This window comes from Neophocaena asiaeorientalis, unplaced genomic scaffold (assembly GCF_003031525.2).
Source record: "Neophocaena asiaeorientalis asiaeorientalis breed wild unplaced genomic scaffold, Neophocaena_asiaeorientalis_V1.1 scaffold220, whole genome shotgun sequence".
Classification (NCBI taxonomy): Eukaryota; Metazoa; Chordata; class Mammalia; order Artiodactyla; family Phocoenidae; genus Neophocaena; species Neophocaena asiaeorientalis.
This window is the reverse complement of record NW_020174042.1, coordinates 7000983-7020496: the sequence shown is the minus strand read 5'-3', so window position 1 is coordinate 7020496 and position 19514 is coordinate 7000983. Positions and strand designations below refer to the sequence as shown.

Genomic DNA, 19514 nt, shown 5'->3' with positions numbered 1-19514 from the left:
AAGCAGGAGAGATGAAGTTGACGTTCGGGAAGGAGTTGACTCACGAGAAGGAGGTTCTACTCCTCTAAGGCAATCACGATTTCAATTTCAGTGTCATCCTTTTGACGCATATTTACGTGTAGCTTTTAATTTTACTCCATTAATATTTCTTTTCTCCTTATAAAAGTAAGTCATGTTTATTACGGACCATTTAGGCAAAACAGAAATGAATTCTACTCACACAACCGTAGAGAAAATCACCCACATCGCTGTAGTCTTTTTCATTCCAATCTTTTTTCTTTGCCCATTTTTTTTTAAACCAGTCTTGAGATTTTACTAAAAATGGGTTTTGTCATTAGAGCTTTTGTCACTTACAGCTACCATGCAGGTCAAAACTAGGGTTTCTAGTTGATGGCCTGCAGCAGTGTGGTCTAAGTAAAGATGGGAGGGAAGGTATGTATCTTTTGTAGCAAGTTTTCTCTTGTTCTGCAGGAGCTCCCTCCACCTTTGTATAGGAATAGAAAGCTTCCTCTGTTCCCCCATTGCTGAGCCCGAATGATCCAATTTGGTTTGGGGGTTCACCCAAGGAAAATGGAAGGGGCCTCTTTTCCTTAAGGCAAAAATACACGTGCAGGGCTTCCTTGGTGGTTCAGAGGTTAAGAATCCTCCTGCCAAATCAGGGGACACAGGTTCGAGCCCTGGTCTGGGAAGATCCCACATGCCTCGGAGCAACTAAGCTCGTGCGCTACAACTACTGAGCCTGCTCTCTAGAGCCTGCGTGCCACAACTACTGAAGCCCGTGTGCCACAACTACTGAAGCCGCATACCTAGAGCCCGTGCTCCGCAACAAGAGAAGCCACCACAATGAAAAGCCTGTGCACTGCAACGAAGAGTAGCCCCCACTTGCTGCAACTACAGAAAGCCTGCACTAAGCAAGAAAGACCCAACGCAGCCAAAAATAAATAAAAATTAAAAAATTAAAAAGAAATACATGTGAAATCACCTGAGTTCTTTCTGCTTCCCCACACCATTCCCAACTTTAGTAATAATTAAGTACCTAATAAACTGGGTTGATTTCCACCCCTGAGAGTTTAGGTTTAATCACTTTCTGGACTGGTTTGTCCCACGAGGTGGGGTACTGGCAAATGAAAACAAAACAAAGAAAAAGAATCCCTTTTGAATTAAACACCACAAACTAATGCAACAAGCAACAGTTTATTTATTAAAAAAAAAAAAGGAAAAGAAAAAAAAAGAACTAAAAAGAAAAGAAAACCTTTTTTACTACATCTTATAGATTAAGTAAAAATACCTGTATTAATATATATGTATATACATACTGCATATATATATATACATATGATATAACATTAAAATTACATGCTTCTCAGGACAGAAGAATTAGGACATGTTCCCTTATTTCGATTTAAAACTCTATCACAATTTAAAATCACTGCAAGAAAACTTGCTTCCTTTATTTTCTTTTTGAGACTTCAAGTACAGGAAGTTATCAAACCAGGATCTAAATGTGGAGAACCATCTGCTATGCACAAATGACAACAAACTGCCACAAATCATGAGTCGGGGGTCTTCTGAATTCTCACACAGGTCTTGGCTCCCTAAAACAGTGTCAGCCTTCTACCTGAGATGACAGGGGATGATGAAGCGTGACAGTCTGCAGGTTCCACGTGGATGTTCACACTGACGTTGAAACAAAAGCAAACACAAACATGTCTTATCGTAGCAACAACACTGGCCATGAAATTGCTCTAGAGGAGGTTTCTTTCTCCCCTTTCCTTGTCAAAGGAAACACAAAAATTGCCAAAAAAGAAAAAAAAAAAAAAAACCTCGGGTGCAGCACCTCTGGCGATGATCAGCATACAGCAAGACACAGAGAGGGAGCGTTTCTTTCGCGACAGCTCCGGGCTGACTTGGATGATTTCAAACACACCCTCTTCTGCAAAAGGCACTCACATATTGTCTGTTTATAAATCATACAGTGGGATTCCTTACATGGGAGTTTTTCCTACAAATATAAAAGAGATAAGCTGAGGACATGGTATAACAAAGAAAAAAGTATAAGAAATACACATTTTGGATAAATGTGCACTTTTTTTTAAAAAGGACAATCAATATAATAGTTTAAAAAAATTTCATTGAAAAGTTAGGAATTCCAATAAAATTATCAGTAAGAAGCAAGGTACTAGAGGATGAGAGATGGAGGGGGGCTAGCTTTTCAAATGGCCAAAGGAAAGGATAGGGTCTGCTCTTAAACTAGAAAGACCATTCACACACAATGCAATGTGTGAGAGGAGGGAGGTAGTAGCAGAGAAATAGGTGAAGCGGAAGGGAGGGTGGCGTCCTTCAGGATGTGGGCGTAGGAAAGGACGCGCCAGAATCTGCAGCGGGAAAGATGGGCTGTGTCCCCCTTGCCTCTGCAGTTGGAAGAGACCCTGCCCAAGCCAAAGGCTGCCCTCACCGGGACACGACCGAGCTAATGGAATTATAAGATGTGCCACTGTTGCAGCTTGAGGCGTAGGCCTCCTGGCCGTTGCCGTCGAGGTTGATTTTGAACACAGAGGACGCCTTCAGTAGGAAGTCCGCCGCATCCCGGCGCCCCAACTCCCTCAGTTTGGACATGAGGATGCCGACCGTGCTCTCGGGGTAGGAGGTCCATTCCCGGAGCAGGGCGTGGACCGGGCTCGGGAGGAACTCCTTGGGAGACCCGTTATTGGTGTTGTACTTTGCCACAAGGTCGGGGAGACCCAAGTTCATGGCAAGAAGGCACCAGTCCTTCCCCATGGGATCGGGTGGGTCCAGCAGGCGACTGAGTTTCCTCCGGGTCAGGAGGTTCAGATCTGACGCATGGATGTCCATGCCCAGGCTGGCCTGCGAGTAGACGTCGTGACAGCCGAAGCACATGATGCTGCTGAAGCTCTCCCTGTACCCGCCCATGGTGTTCGTCAGCGAGGTCTCCTTGAGGGTCTGTGCCCGGAAGAAGTCTCGCGGCTGGTAGATCATGACGGGCTCGTGGTGCTCTCTCAGCTGCTGGGGGCTCAGGTAGTGCTTCACCGTCAGCAGCCCGGGCAGCGTGGTGGCCATGACGTTCTCGATGGTGCTGCACACCGAGTCCAGCAGGAGACAGCACTTGATCTTTTCCGTCTCCAGACCGCGAACCTGGACCTCGATGCCCTGGCCGTGGTTGACCAGAAGCACCAGCAGCTCGGCCCCACGGTTGGCAATCTTGCAGCCGTTCACCCACAGGCGGATGTCCGCGTCTCCCTCCGTGCTCTGCTGGTGGATCCACCTGCACAGGTTCACCTGCACCTTGTGAAAGATGCCGCACGGGAAGGGCGTGAGGTGCTCCACGGGGACGACGCGCACGCCGCCGTAGACCCGTACCTCGTCCTCCTCATCTGTCCAGGACCGGTGCAGGTTGTCAGTCTTGATCAGGGCGGGGATGTCCACCATGGTACCGCTGCTCAGGTCCCGGGCGCAGATATCCATGGCATCGAGAATCTGCAGCAGCTCCTCCACGTCGCTGTCGGGCACCAGGCGCTGGACGTCCTCCATGGTGTAGCGGCCCCGGTAATGGTGCAGGGCCCGTGGGGTCTCGACGGAGAGCAGCTTCCCCAGAACGTTGGAGCAGAGCCAGCGGGGGTCTAGGAGCAGCACGTCCTGGACGGTTTCACTCTGCATGATGTTGATCTGCCAGAGGGGACAACGGGAAGTCACTCATAGGAACCTAAATGGCCAGATGCTTCAGCTGCTCGGAGCACTGAAGGGCCTGAGCAGGGATGAAATCTGTGCAGATATTGTAAGGAATGACTCAGCACATTCATATGGACAGATCTCAAAAATCAATACTGAGCCAAAAAACCAGCTTGGCAATGTCAGAAGGGAGATTCTGAAAAGACTACCTTTGACCCTTATAAAAGGTCAATGTAATAAAAGACAGAGAGAGAGAGAGAGAGAGAGGGGAGCCAAATGCAATGGGTGAGTTTTGACTGGATTCTGAATCCCCAGATAAATACACAAACAAATAAAATTAGCTATAAATGAAATTACTGGGACAAGTGGCAAACACTTGAATGAGGACTACAAATTCAACAATAGTATTATATCAATGTTATGTTTCCAGGAAGTGATAATCAATTATATTGTGGTTATGTGGGAGAATGTCCTTTGCCTTAGGAGGTACAAGCTAAATTTTTTAGGGGTGAAAGGTCATGATGTTTGCAAAGCAAATAAAGAGATAGAAGAGAAGGAGATAAAGCAAATGTAGCAAAATGTAAACAACTGGTTAAATTAGGGGTCGAGGATATGAGGAGATATTGTACTAGTCTTCTAAGTTCTCTGAATGCTTGAAATTTTTCAAAAAAGATTCAGAATGTTACAATATTAGACTGTTAGGTAGATTTTTAACACACACACATATAAAAAAGGTCTAGAAAGATACGCTACCATGACAGTGGTTGGCCCTGGAGTGGGGAGAGAGGAAAGTGGCGAGAGGTGGCCGAAAGGGACTTAAGCTTTTCCTGTCACATTCATTTCTTGAAAAAGCAGAAATCAGAAAGAAAAAAAAAGTGACAAAACATAGAAGCAACTTTCCCCTTTACGGAACACTTACCCCTCCCTCCCTTCCCTCCCTACTCTGGGCTAGTTCTACAAAGAATGGTGATCCAAGGTGGACTCCGTTCTCACGTGGAGGCTGAGACCCTGGACCTGTTTGCACCAGAAGTACTTTTCTCCCCACAGTCTGGTTTAAATCTTTGAGATGCCTTGTAGATACGATTCTGTTCAAAATTGAGACTTAGAGTGTACATTTCTGGAATGTAGAGCAGTATCTACTTAATTTTTGATAAGGCATTTGGTGGAATACTGCCTGCAATTCAGTCCTAGACACAACTATCTCCTCAGGGTCACAAAAGACAGACTGATAAACTGTCCCGTATTGGAGGAGACTAAGGAGACAGATGACTGAGTGCAGTGTGGGATCCTGAGCCGAAGAAAGACGGGACAACTGATGAAATCTGAAAAGATCCTTAGATTACTTGCTAGAGGGCAGGAATAGTACTGGAGGAGGGGCTGGAGGCCAATGAGAATGGGGGCCGCCTGATTTAGATTTCCCTTCTTTTTCATTCTGCCTTCATTTACTTATTAACGTCTCAAGGCCAAGGAGGGATGTGTTGTCAAATAATGTGGATTAATCACTATGAGCTAGAAAATTGCTGGCAAATGCCACAAGGCAAGAGAATACTGTATTAAAAAGAGTGAATTTATTACTATGGTTACAATATATATTTTTATATCTAGCACTATATTACAAGGTAAGGTTTGATCCCTTGCTTATCCCCACCCTTGGATTCAATCATTTAAAGTACTGCTGGAGAGACCTTCAAGATGGCGGAGGAGTAAGACACGGAGATCACCCTCCTCCCCACAAATACATCAGAAATACATCTACATGTGGAACAACTCCTACAGAGCACCTACTGAACGCTGGCAGAAGACCTCAGACCTCCCCAAAGGCAAGAAACTCCTCCATGTAGGAGTTTTGTAGGGCAAAAGAAAAAAACAGAGACAAAAGAATAGGGACAGGACCTGCACCTCAGGGACAGAGCTGTGAAGGAGGGAAAGTTTCCACACACTAGGAAGCCCCTTCACTGGAGGAGACAGGGGGTGGCCGGGGGGGGAAGCTTCAGAGTCACGGAGAAGCGCAGCAACAGGGGTGCAGAGGGCAAAGTGGAGAGATTCCCGCACAGAGGATCGGGGCCGACCAGCACTCACCAGCCCGAGAGGCTTGTCTGCTCATCCGCTGGGGCGGGCGGGGCTGGGAGCTGAGGCTCGGGCTTCGGAGGTCAGACCCCAGGGAGAGGACTGGGGTTGGCTGAGTGAACGCAGCCTGAAGGGGGCTAGTGCGCCACAGCTAGCCGGGAGGGAGTCCGGGAAAAAGTCTGGACCTGCCTAAGAGTCAAGAGACCATTGTTTTGGGGTGCACGAGGAGAGGGGATTCAAAGCACCGCCTAAACGAGCTCCAGAGATGGGAGCAAGCCGCGGCTATCTGCGCGGACACCAGAGACGGGCATGAGATGCTAAGGCTGCTGCTGCAGCCAGCAAGAAACCTGTGTGCGAGCACAGGACACTATCCATACCTCCTCTCCCTGGAGCCTGTGCAGCCCGGCACCGCCAGGGTTCCGTGATCCAGGGACAACTTCCCCGGGAGAACACATGGTGCGCCGCAGGCTGTTGCAACGTCACGCCGGCCTCTGCCCGCCGCAGGATCACCCCGTATTCTGTACCCCTCCCTCCCCCTGGCCTGAGTGAGCCAGAGACCCCTAATCAGCTGCTACTTTAACCCTGGCCAGTCTGAGCAAAGAACAGACACCGCAGGCGACCTACACGCAGAGGCGGGGCCAAACCCAAAGCTGAACCCCAGGAGCTGTGCGAACAAAGAGAAAGGGAAATCTCTCCCAGCAACCTCAGGGGCAGCAGATTAAATCTCCACAATCAACTTGATGTACCCTGCATCTCTGGAATACCTGAATAGAAAACAAACCATCCCAAAATTGAGGTGGTGGACTTTGGGAGCAACTGTAGACTTGGGGTTTGGTTTCTGCATCTAATTTGTTTTTGGTTTTATGTTTATTGTAGTTTAGTATTTAGAGTTTATTATCATTGGTAGACTTATTTATTGATTTGGTTGCTCTCTTCCTTTTCTTTATATATATATATTTTTTCCTTTTTCTTTTTTTGTGAGTGTGTATGTGTATGCTTCTTTGTGTGATTTTGTCTGTATAGCTTTGCTTTTACCATTTGTCCCAGGGTTCTGTCTATTTTTTTCTTTTTTAGTATAGTTTTTAGTGCTTGTTATCATTAGTGGATTTGATTTTTTGGTTGCTCTCTTCTTTCTTTCTTTTTTTGAATATTACTTAAAATTGTTTTAAAATTTTTAATACATTTTTTTATTTTAATGACTTTATTTTCCTTCCTTCCTCCCTCGCTCCCTCCCTCTCTCCCTTCCTTCCTTTCTTTCTTTTTTTGTGCCTTTTCTTCTGAGCCGTGTGGCTGACTTGGTGCTCCGGAATGGGTGTCAAGCCTGTGTCTCTGAGGTGGGAGAGCCGAGTTCAGGACATTGGTCCATCAGAGACCTCCCAGCTCCACATAATATCAAACGGCGAAAGCTCTCCCAGAGATCTCCATCTCAACGCTAAGACCCAGCTCCACTCAATGACCAGCAAGCTCCAGGGCTGGATACCCTATGCCAAACAACTAGCAAGACAGGAACACAAACCCACCTATCAGCAGAGAGACTGCCTAAAATCATAATAAGGTCACAGTTACTCCAAAACACACCACTGGACGCGGTCATGCCCACCAGAAAGACAAGATCCAGCCTCATCCACCAGAACACAGGGACTAGTCCCCTCCACCAGGAAGCCTACACAACCCACTGAACCAACCTTAGCCACTGGGGGCAGACACCAAAAGCAATTTCTTCTCAAGTGCTCATGGAACATTCTCCAGGATAGATCATATCTTAGGTCACAAATCAAGTCTTGGTAAATTTAAGAAAATTGAAATCGTATCAACTATCTTTTCCGAACACAATGATATCAATTACAGGAAAAAATCTCTAAAGAATACAAACACATGAAGGCTAAACAATACACTACTAATTAACGAAGAGATCACTGAAGAAATCAAAGAGGAAATCAAAAAATACCTGGGAACAAATGACAATGAAAACAGGATGATCCAAGACCTATGGGATGCGGGAAAAGCAGTTCTAAGAGGGAAGTTTACAGAAATACAATCCTACCTCAAGAAACAAGAAACATCTTAAATTAACAAGCTAACCTTACACCTAAAGCAATTAGAGAAAGAAGAACAAAAAACCCCAAAGTTAGAAGAAGGAAAGAAATCATAAAGATCAGATCAGAAATAAATGAAAAAGAAATGAAGGAAATGATAGCAAAGAACAGTAAAACTAAAAGCTGGTCCTTTGAGAAGATAAAAAAAATTGATAAACCTTTAGGCAGATTCATCAAGAAAAAAGAGGAGAAGACTCAAATCAATAGAATTAGAAATGAAAAAGGAGAAGTAACAACTGACACTGCAGAAATACAAAGGATCATGAGAGATTACTACAAGCAACTCTATTCCAATAAAATGGACAACCTGGAAGAAATGGACAAATTCTTAGAAATGAACAACTTTCCAAGACTGAACCAGGAAGAAATAGAAAATATGAACAGACCAATCACAAACACTGACATTTAGACTGTGATTAAAAATCTTCCAACAAACAAAAGCCCAGGACCAGATGGCTTCAGAGGCGAATTCTATCAAACATTTAGAGAAGAGCTAACACCTATCCTTCTCATACTCTTTCAATATATAGCAGAGGGAGGAACGCTCCCAAACGCATTCTACAAGGCCACCATCACCCTGATACCTAAACCAGACAAAGATGTCACAAAGAAAGAAAACTACAGACCAATTATCACTGATGAACATAGATGCAAAAATCCCCAACAAAATACTAGCAAAGAGAATCCAACAGCACATTAAAAGGGTCATACACCATGATCAAGTGGGGTTTACCCCAGGAAGGCAAGGATTCTTCAATATATGCAAATCAATCAATGTGATAAAGTATATTAACAAACTGAAGGAGAAAAACCAAACCATATTAACAAATTGAAGGAGAAAAACAATATGATCATCTCAGTAGATGCAGAAAAAGCTTTTGACAAAATTCAACACCATTTATGATAAAAAAAACCCTTCAGAAAGTAGGCAGAGAGGGAACTTAGCTCAACATAATAAAAGCCATATATGACAAACCCACAGCCAACATTGTTCTCAATTTTGAAAAACTGAAACCATTTCCTCTAAGCTCAGGAACAAGACAAGGTTGCCCACTCTCACCACTATTATTCAACATAATTTTGGAAGTTTTAGCCACAGCAATCAGAGAAGAAAAAGAAGTAAAAGGAATCCAAGACAGAAAAGAAGAAGTAAAGCTGTCACCGTTTGAGGATGACATGACACTATACACAGAGAATCCTAAAGATGCTACCAGAAAACTACTAGAGCTAATCAACGAATTTGGTAAAGTAGCAGGATACAAAGTTAATGCACAGAAATCTCTTGCATTCCTATATACTAATGAATGAAATATGTAGGAATAAACCTACCTAAGGAGACAAAAGACCTGTATGCAGAAAACTATAAGACACTGATGAAAGAAAAAAGATGATACAAACAGATGGAGAGATATACCATGTTCTTGGATTGGAAGAATCAACATTGTGAAAATGACTATACTACCCAAAGCAATCTACAGATTCAGTGCAATGCCTATCAAACTACCAATGACATTTTTCACAGAACTAGAACAAAAAATTTCACAATTTCTTTGGAAACACAAAAGACCCTGAATAGCCAATGCTCCAAATGTAAAATAGATAGCTAGTGGGAAGCAGCCGCATACCACAGGGAGATCAGCTCCATGCTTTGTGACCACCTAGAGGGGTGGTATAGGGAGGGCGGGAGGGAGATGCAAGAGGGAGGGGATATGGGGATATATGTATACATATAGCTGATTCACTCTGTTGTAAAGCAGAAAATAACACAGCATTGTAAAGCAATTATACTCCAATAAAGATGTTACCAAAAAAAAAAAAAGAAAAAAAAAGTACTGCTGGAGGAGCCAGTAGATTAGCTTGTAGTTTCATTGGAATTTAAAGACTGACACAATCACTGCTTGAGGCTCTAGTTTTTAGGGCCGCTGGCTTCTTGATTCAAGTAGAATTTCAAACCTATGTAATCCATGGCCAAGGGCCACACATGGCACCTGAGACTGGGCAGGGAAGCTTCTGGTTTGCAAAATTCCTGGAACTGCTTCTGGTTTTTCATATTCAGAACTGTCTTAGCCCATACTAGCTTACACTGTCTCCTGATTTCACATGATGGAAGAATGTGAAGGCTATGCCCCGTTGAGAGGAACAGGCAGCATATGAAGCAATTAGAACAGGGTTCCCAAACTGCACCCAAGAGCTGAACCAGGAAGAGAGATTCCTATCTCTCGGTCATTTCCGGGGATCACTGCTTGCCGTGTCTTAGTGTCTCCACATGTTCCCTCCCTGAAGATACGTCACTACTATTTCTTGATTGTCTGTGAGCCCAAGAGATCTGTTTGGAGCTGATACACTCCATGGAGAGCAGCCATCCTGAAGGCTGCAGGAATCACAGCTAAGCATCAGCTGCCCCAGGGAGAGAGAGGAGAGGCCCAGTCACCCAGTGTAGCGGGAACTGTGCTCCCAAACTAAGAGAAGCCGGAAAACAAACCAACCAAAGCAAGACAAAACAACAGCTCTTAAGATGAACAGGAGAGCAAAGAACGGCGGTTCGGGGAATCACTCGAGGCTTCCTGTGATAGTCACACGTCTGGAAACATCATGGGTAGTGGGCAGTTGCCACTCGGCCCCCGCAGCTCATCCCACCTTCAGACACTGGAAATGCATCCCAGGGCCCCCTCCCAGACCCTTGCCAGGGCTGGAGCCCTCACCTCGCCGGCACTGTGGAGCTGCTGGGCGATGCGCCGGAGGTCCACCTCGCTGGCCAGGGGGTTCAGCTGGTCCTGCACGTCGTACACAAACTGCTGCAATGACATCAGCTGGTTGGGCCCGTTGAGCTTCCTCCAGGAGGGCAGCGTGGAGATGATTTTCTCACACAGGTGAGTCATTGGAGGGCAGACCTAGAACATGCAGTACAGGCAGGTCAACGCACAGCTGTGGGGACTCAGGAGGAGCCGGCAAAAAATGATGCCGCTCACATCTGCACTGTTGCATGTAATTCTTTGGATGCGCCAGTGATTTTTGGTTAAGTACTGGGGCAGTTTTCTTTTTTCAGTGTTGCCTTTAAGCAGGATCTATTTAACAAATGTAAAATTTTATAGAGGCTTTCATTTCCACTGCTCGTCTTAAATAGATGGCACGGATCCACAAAAAATGGCTTTGGAATTGTGGACTCAATTAACTAACGTTCACTAAGTCCTAATGTTTTCCTCCCTCCCTCTCTTGGAGTGAGGGTTTCAGCCAGGTGATGGCCGCTTTATGAACAAAGAGACAGGAAAAAAGAGTAAGTATCATTATCAATATTAGATGGCTTTTTACCAGTAAATTAGGTATTCATGGGGATTACTGTTGAAATATTTCAAATTTGATTAATTCTTGGTAATTGGCTTGAAATTAGTTTTTAAGCTCTTAACTTGGTTAAATAAATCAATCTATGTTACAGACTCACAGTCAGCACACTTTCCTAGTTAAAAACGCCATGAGCCATACCCTGCACTGCGTCATTAATCAGGCAGTCCCTTCTCGAATCTCATCTTTTACACCCCCTAAATTCCACTCCCTATTCAACGAACAATATTCCCAGGGATAAAGGCAGTTTGTTTGGTGAGCTTCGTCTGCCTGACCGCAGAAGTTGGGGGTGTGCGGGATGTGAAGCAGACATCATGCCACACCCCAGCTCAAGGCTCTTCAGGGAGCACAGGCCCTCCTCCCACCTGGTGAGCAGGCGCTGAGCCAGCCACAGACCACTGTTCCCGATCGCCACCCACTGGTTTCCGTGACCAGGTTCTTCAAGGCCCTCTAGGCTTTACCCTGCCCACTGACTCTGCCGTAGTGTACCCCCCTTTAGAAAGCGAGGGTCAAGCTTCACGAGAGAGGAGAGGGTTCCTGAAAATTCCAAAAGCATGTCTAGAACTGGAGCCTGGTATTGTAAGCACGGCACTTCTATCAGGCAAACGGTGAGTTATAACTAAAGACGGCACCTGCCATGCAGGGGAGCGAGAGCCATGTCCTCCTTGTTACACTCGAGCTTAGAAGCAGGAACAGTCCCCGGAGCATTTTGTTTTAGGAGTTTTCCATTGGGATATTTGCCCATTTCTTACCCATTTCAGACAGCTTTTGGAATATTGTGGATAGCAACCTTTTATATGCCAGGTGCACTGAGAATATTTTTTCCCCAATCTATCTCACCTTTTAACTTTGTTTATGGAATTTATTGGCCAGAAAAATCTTCTATGTTGTCAAATGTATTTGACAAAATATTGGTGTATTTTCTTTGAAAACTTCTGAGGTTTTCTAACTTGGCTGAAAAGGTTTCTCAAAGCACTTCTAAGTTATTTTAAAAATAAATGATCTTGCATTTCCATCAAGATATTACTTTATTTTTTACATTTAAAAGCTTTAGTCTGCCTACAGTCTATTTTTGCGCTATGTAGTAAGCAGGAGTTCAACCTAATTTCCTTCTAGGCAGACAGCTAGTTGTGCCAGATCATTTATTAAATAAACATTTTCCCCATTAACTTTAAATAACGTCTATGTTCTCTATTAAATTTCTGCAGATGTTCTGATTTACTTTGACACTCACTAATCTATTCCAGTTATTTATTGGTTTATTGATTACAGAGCCTTTGTAACATGTTTCATTTATTCTTCTGTTGAAATTTTAAGACAAAAACCCAATCTCCTCAACCCCATTCAGATGCTAACTGGAACTATATGAAGTTTATATAACTTGGGAAAATGAAACACTTAGTAATAAAGTCTTGCCATCCAGGAACACCACCTTATTCCATTTGGACAGCTATTATTTTATGCTCTTCAGTGAATTTTGTTGGTGACTGTTTTCCTACTTTCCTGCATTTCCCAAATATTTCACAATAAGTCACTTTTGCATTGCTTTTGTAATTTCTAACAAACAATTTTACATTTAAACAAACAACCAAAACTGTCAGAATTTCATACACTCTAACCTTGCCCATAACAACGCTTCATCTCACGGCCATCTCTCCTTGTTTCTCTACTCTTCCTTCCTTACCCCAGGGTAACAGGATAAAAACATGGCCATGCAGACACCGCGTACTGGGTCCCATGAAAACCAGACCAAACTCAGAGGGCCACACAAAAGAGGCCCAACTCCCGGGTCACTGGATGGTCCGGGGGAAGGTTGGGTCCAGCCCTCCCCAGGTATACTCACCGAAACAATCTGGCTCCGTATTTCTTGCAGGTGATTTCGAAGTACCTTCATGTCCTTAGACCCAGAAGCCCCGGCATCCAGAACGAACAGCTTATTTGAAATGTGAAGATCGTTCCCAAACCTAAGGAAAGAGCAGTAACCTCCTCAGAGTGACGCAGTCTCACCGGGTGTTTCCACAGAGGGCCAGGCTCCTGCTGGCCCAAAAGGTTGGTGGGAGGCAAGGAAGTTCTGGTGGCCTTGCAGAGACACCCCACACCTGCTGTTGGCTGGACTCTGTAACGTCACCCTGGGGTGGAGGCCTGGGGACACAGCCTGCTCCGGGTGCAGACAGGCGCTCCAGCTTCCACAAAACGGGGGAAACAGCTTCCCCCGATGCAGGAAAGGGGAGGCCTAATGCACTCACTTTACAAGGCAGAAGAAGAGATGTTTCTGCAGGTTGATGGAGTGAGAACAGAGGGATGAGTATGAAATAACACCTTAGATCTAAAATATTAGTAGAAGCCCTATTTCTCACATCAGGAAGATAACAGAGAAGTGTTGTCAGTTGATAAACCAAGAATTCACATTACTAGCATATTAAATAGAACTGCAGGTTGAAACTGTTTTGGGGATAGACACTAAGTAAAAATAGATACGATTACATTGTGATTCTGTGCACATCCATATTTATAAGTGAAAAAGAAGTTTTCCAAAAATACTTGACACAAAATACACTCTGATACTTTCCATCACGTCCTTCTCCCCTCCACTCCACTCCAGACCTCCTAAATGAATTTCATGAGCCACTAGCAGGTTGCAACTTTCATTTTGAGAAATACTGATGGATGTTCTCACCAAAAAAAAAAAAAAGATAAGTGGGTGAGGTGACGGATACGTTAATTAACGAGATGGAGAGAATCCTTTCACATTGTATACACACATCAAATCGCCACTTCATACAATTTAAATATCTTACAATTTCACTTGTCAATTATTCCTCCCTAGAGCTGAAAAAAAATACATCAAACAACTAAAAGGAGTTACCTCTGGGCAGGGGTACTTGGGGACAAGGACAGAAGTGAGAAGGCTGCTGATTTTTATTATGTGCCCTTTACTTCTGTTTGATTTGTTATTATGTGTATTTGTGGCTTTGGTAAAAAAAAATTCGACCAAGCTAAAGAGGCCTTTCAATTCTTTAATTCCTTTCTCTGGGTCACATGACTTTGGCTGTATCACCCCTGAAGATGCAGCAGCTGACTTACCTGTTCCTGACCTCTTTCAGCAACGAGGTGTCTTTGTCATATCCGAACTCGCCTCCAGCTGGACGAGGAATGTTCATGATGTCGGCGTGGGTGGCCACCAGGACAACTCGGAGTGGGTTCTTCAGCTTGCCGCCAAAGGCTGAGGGCAGAGAGTAAGCCGTTTCACAGATGGGTCCTCCATCCTGCCCAGCTGAGGTTGCGTGCTCTGCCTGAGGCCTGGGCCGTCTCGCCAGGTGGACATGCAACTTTGCCCGCAGACCCGAGGGCCCCAGGCCTGCTGCTAGGAGTGACCTCTGGAAGGCCTAGGCCTGGCCCAGAATGGAATGAACCTATTTCCTGGGCCTCCGGGAAGATTGCTCAGAAGTGGAGTAGAAGCGACCACAGGGCATAAGGCAGCTTCTCAGATCTTCCTCCAAATAGGCCTTGTTTGCATGGTGAGGAGAGATCTAACCTCTGACCAGGGGGACACCCTTTATAAGACCAGAGCAAGCCCGCTGAATGCAGCACCAGCACAGAAATGGCTCAGAAGGGAGACTCCTGCAGTTCACACAGGCAGAGAGCCTCTCACTTATGGGCGTGTTTAAAACGAAAACATGAAAGAGAATGAGAAAGAAAGAGGCAAGGGCTTCCCTGATGGTGCAGTGGTTGAGAGTCCGCCTGCCGATGCAGGGGACACGGGATCGTGCCCCGGTCCGGGAAGATCCCACATGCCGCGGAGCGGCTGGGCCCGTGAGCCATGGCCGCTGAGCCTATGTGTCCGGAGCCTGTGCTCCGCAACGGGAGAGGCCACAACAGTGAGAGGCCTGCGTACCACAAAAAAAAAGGAGGCAAAATTGGAGGTACCCTGAGGGGAATTAGCCCAATTTATTTTATTATTGTAAGTTTTTCAAAAAAAAATGACTGCTGAGTTTTGCATTTCATCAGGGAAGGCTGCTTCTTTTTTTGTATGAAAAGAAGAAAATAAGTCTGTCCATGCTGTCTTTTCCTTTAGGGATAAGGCTAAGATAATGCATTCAGTTAACACGGTTCCTTTTCTTTCTTTTTTTTTTTTTTGCGGTACGCGGGCCTCTCACTGTTGTGGCCTCTCCCGTTATGGAGCACAGGCTCCGGACGCGCAGGCTCAGCGGCCATGGCTCACGGGCCCAGCCGCTCCGCGGCATGTGGGATCTTCCCGGACCGGGGCACGAACCCGTGTCCCCTGCATCGGCAGGTGGACTCTCAACCACTGTGCCACCAGGGAAGCCCCCTTTTCTTTCATTTCTGATGGAACTACAGAACGAAGGAGAGCTCATTCTATTAATTATGTACCCATTAGGTAAGGCACAGTAGCTGTCAAAGAGGTATTCCACTTTGCACCTAACAAAAATGACCACAGCCCTAAAATATAGAAAGAAAGCAAGAAACGGCTCTCAAGGAATTGCTCAGAATTGAGTCTTTGTGGCAGAAATATGCAATCATGAAACAACTCCTTGCAGAACAAAAAAAACAGCTGAGCCCTAGGAAACTTCCAGAGTGGAAATCTCCTGATAGGAAGGAGGAACAAGGGTTCCCGCAGCTGTTGGCCACAAGCTGTTGGATCCGGGCATGACCAGGGTGCGAGGCCAGCAGGAAGGGCACGCCCTCCCTGAGGGGCACCTCGGCTTACCTATGGGTTCTTCAACCGGGACAAGAGACTTCAGAAAACTGAGCCAGAAGATCACTTGATTCAGCTGGATCTCGTAGGGTTCTTCTAGACTGAAAACGATGACATGGATGGACGTGGGATCATTTGCAGCAAAATAGTCATAACAGCAGAAGTATACAGGATTTCCAGAGAACTCCCACACACTGAAATCGCCAACGCCTACAGAGAAAAAGAAAAAGAAAGATTGTGAAACACCACCACCAAATTTCAATCACAGCTTTACTCAGCACTTTAGGGATGACCAGTAGGGACAGTGACATTCATCTATTTATTTATGCATCTACTTAAGTATAGATCTACATACGGAATATTTACATTTCCCTATTTCTTATGTCTATGTCTGTTTTTACATCCATGCCTTTTATAATATCTATATCCATAAACCTACTTATATCTGTATCTGCTTATCAATTTTCCTTAATGCCTTCATTATTGTATCTGTATCTCTATCTCTAGCACGTCTACTTATAATACCGCAGAGTGGTACACACACACACACACACACACACAACACCCCACACACATGTGTGTATATGCATGCCTATAAGCATACATGGAAAGGTGTACGTGGACACATATATTATGTTTTTCACCCCCAGATATTGGTATATTCACTATGAAACGTAACCTTAATTTTGGTTAAATGGTCACTGAATTCACCTTCCACAGGTGAGTGAGAGACCTGTTTTGGTCGGTCAGGAGGGAGCAGGGTGCCGCGCACAGGTGTAAGGGTGCAGTAATTGATGAGTGGCTTTGCACAGGAAGGATGTAAGAGGAGCTGTGAGGAAATTGGGTCCAAGAGGCCACCTCCGCTGGGGAGGTGGCCGAAGGGTCGGGGGGAGGAAGGCTGTGGGTGTGGGTAGGGGGGCAGCTACTCTCCCACTCTCCCACACAGGAGCCTTGGGGGCGGCTGCTTTTCCCGCAAGTGTCATGGGTGAGATTCTGACCTGGAGCTCCTAGGCACCCGGAACCTCCTAATGACTGTGCAGACACATGGACACAGTCACCTCTACGCTGCCACATCCCACCAGGTCAGTGACCGCCCACCCACTGGCCTCCGGGAAGCCAGGCAGGACCACTTATGTTATAGGATTTCAGGCTCCCTTTCCCTAATTTTTCCCCTTGGTGCTTATCCTGTGTCAGAAATTCTGCAGTTGAGAGTCATTTTGGAAGATCCATAGGGCTTTTCTAGAGCAGAGGCGCTCCTGGGGAGCATGGCCCTCTAAGTCTGGCAGCTAAGGCCTTAGTGTGAATAGTTCTGGAACACAGAAATAGGCCCTTTGAGCTTGTGGAGCACTGCGAGGGACGTGGGATGGGGATAATGCCAGGGGAGGACGAAGGATGAGGGTAGGGGTGATGGGTGCTGAGGACACACTTCTGCTCTCCCTATGCTGCGGGGCCAGCTTTGCTCCCGGCAGCTCAGAGAACACTCAGCTTTTAAGAGAGCAGAATGCACACGGACTTTTATTCTATTTCATTAGGGTCCCTGGCCCAGCAGCAGCATCACCAAGAAACTCCCCAGATGGGATGAATCAGACGCTCGAGGGCGGGCTGGCAAGTCTGTGTTTTCACATGCCCTCCAGGGGATTTGTGCCTACGCTGGAGTCAAAGAACCACTGCTTTAGGTAAACACCCTGAGTATTCTATTTTTCCCTGGGTTCAGTATAATAAAAGGGCCTTCGTGAAGATGCTCCCAATTTCCACTTTTTGAGAGCCTCTCCCTGCTAGACATTATACTAGGACCTTTAATAAACACGAGCTCGTAAAATCCTCACAGCCGTGGGAACTCAGTCTCAGAGAAACTGCTCTATCCCTGCTCCGGACCGTGCCGCGACGAGGCTCGTGTTCCAGTGCCTTGGGCCCAGCTGGGAGCTCCGGGGGAGCAGCCCTTGGGTTTCAAACTCGGGTATGTCAAAATGCTAGCGGGACCGTATTTTATGAGATTTCCCATCCAAGTGGAAGTTCGGCAGTACTTTAAAAAATGTACTAATGTCCTCAAGTCATTTATGAAGCACCTCTGTGTGCTAGGGACACCAGGGGGTTTAGCTTTACTTTCGGGGGCTGTTAACCAGCCATGCTTCAGTCCTGGGTCACTCTGCACTGGCCCTTCTTCCAACCTTTGTGCGGCTGTGACGGATGCCCGCTGGGCCAGGCTCCCCGGGGGAGACTCGAGGTCCTTCCCATCTGGGGCGGGAGAGCCATACCGTTCAAGTAGGCGTTCTGGATGTCGATGGCCTTGGTGGACTGGTCATCGGCGGAGCAGTGCGGGTGGTGGGACGGGGCCCCGAACACCTCGAGCATCCCCTTGGTGAGGCCCGGCTCGAACATCATGCTGCGGCTCCGGACGTTCACGTTCTCACAGCCCGGGTACAGGTTGTTGATGCTCACGGACACTGCCGGCCAGAGAGCAAGCACGTCAGACCTTGCCCCCTGCCCTCCTTCCCAGACTTTGCCCTCCGCCCTTGCCCCACCCCTGCTTCAGGCTGCCTTGTGCACGTGCCTCTCGCGTATGCTGGGCAGCAATGTTTCCCAGGGACACCGTGTTGATTGTTTGCTTCACCTCCCGCATCCTTTCCTGCGCTGCTCTGTGTCCCGAGAGGCTAACCCCATGGACTGCATCTCCTAGGCTTGCTTGCCATGTGCCTCCGGTGAGGGTCCACCAATGGGAGGCACTGTAGAGGCTGGGAGGAGAGAAAGATCGAGGTATATATTTTCCCTCCTCACTGCCTGCTGCTTTTCTGATAGCAGTTGTGTCTCTGACCCTAGATGCCCTGGAGGCTTCTCCCCTGGAGCTCCAGCTTTCCCAGGATCCTGACTTCTTCCTCTTGCCTTTTCAGCCTCAGGGGTGGTAACTAATGGCTCCCCTCTGTTCCTAGCCTCCGGATGCTTCACCGTCTCTTGTATGTTCTTGGGAATTGTGCCTGTGACTTTGAACTTTCATTAAATCTCCACCAGGACCCTGACTGATAACAGATGAAATGAGTACCACTCTGGTACACGAGATTGTTAGGTTGAACGCAAAATGCATGGCATTAAGTAATGCTGAATCACACAGCGAGAAGGCCATTCCTTTATAAAATCCCCTTGAAGGTCTTTAAATTGCTCTAGTAGCAAGTCTCAATGCGTGACATTAAGTTTTTAGCATGTCTTCAATCCTTGCTAATCTTCCCTTTTGATAAAGAGGGAGTGTAAAAAACTATACCCCAATTAAAAAAAAAAAAAAGAAAAAGAAAAAGATGGAAGCATGTTCTTCCTCTTTCTAGAAAAAAAAAAAGAGGGAGTGGGCCACAGTATATAGCTAGATTTTAATCACATTGCTGTTCATTGCATTTATTTTTATTTATTGGTAGTAGGGATATGGGTTTTCCATTTATGGTAAGGACATTAGCGATTTTACTTTCAAACCTATGTCTTTTAGTAAATAAAAAGAATCAGTTTTAAAAATATGACATAAATAGTAATGGTAGAACTTGGTGGGGCAGGGGAATCAGCTGAATAACACATTTGGGTCCCCTGGGCCAGGAGCGGTGCCCTGTGTGCCCTCGGTCCTGACCTCC

At 46.0% G+C, this 19514-nt stretch overlaps 1 protein-coding gene across 2 annotated transcripts in view; it reads right to left on the bottom strand.

Moving 5' to 3' along the window:
• Window positions 1–1198: 1198 nt before the first annotated feature.
• DAPK1 (death associated protein kinase 1) overlaps window positions 1199–19514 on the bottom strand; it is a 197415-nt gene continuing 179099 nt past the window's right edge. Inside the window, exons 21-27 of one of the 2 annotated variants that reach the window (XM_024753860.1) lie at window positions 18162–18350; window positions 15919–16116; window positions 14274–14412; window positions 13033–13153; window positions 10553–10741; window positions 2456–3684; window positions 1199–2002 (exon numbers count right to left, since the gene is read on the bottom strand). In XM_024753860.1, coding sequence (XP_024609628.1) covers window positions 1969–2002; window positions 2456–3684; window positions 10553–10741; window positions 13033–13153; window positions 14274–14412; window positions 15919–16116; window positions 18162–18350 — 2099 coding nt within the window. In that variant the 3' untranslated portion in view covers window positions 1199–1968. Of the gene's footprint in view, window positions 3685–10552; window positions 10742–13032; window positions 13154–14273; window positions 14413–15918; window positions 16117–18161; window positions 18351–19514 lie in introns of both variants that reach the window. The other variant, XM_024753861.1, reaches the window with a different exon arrangement.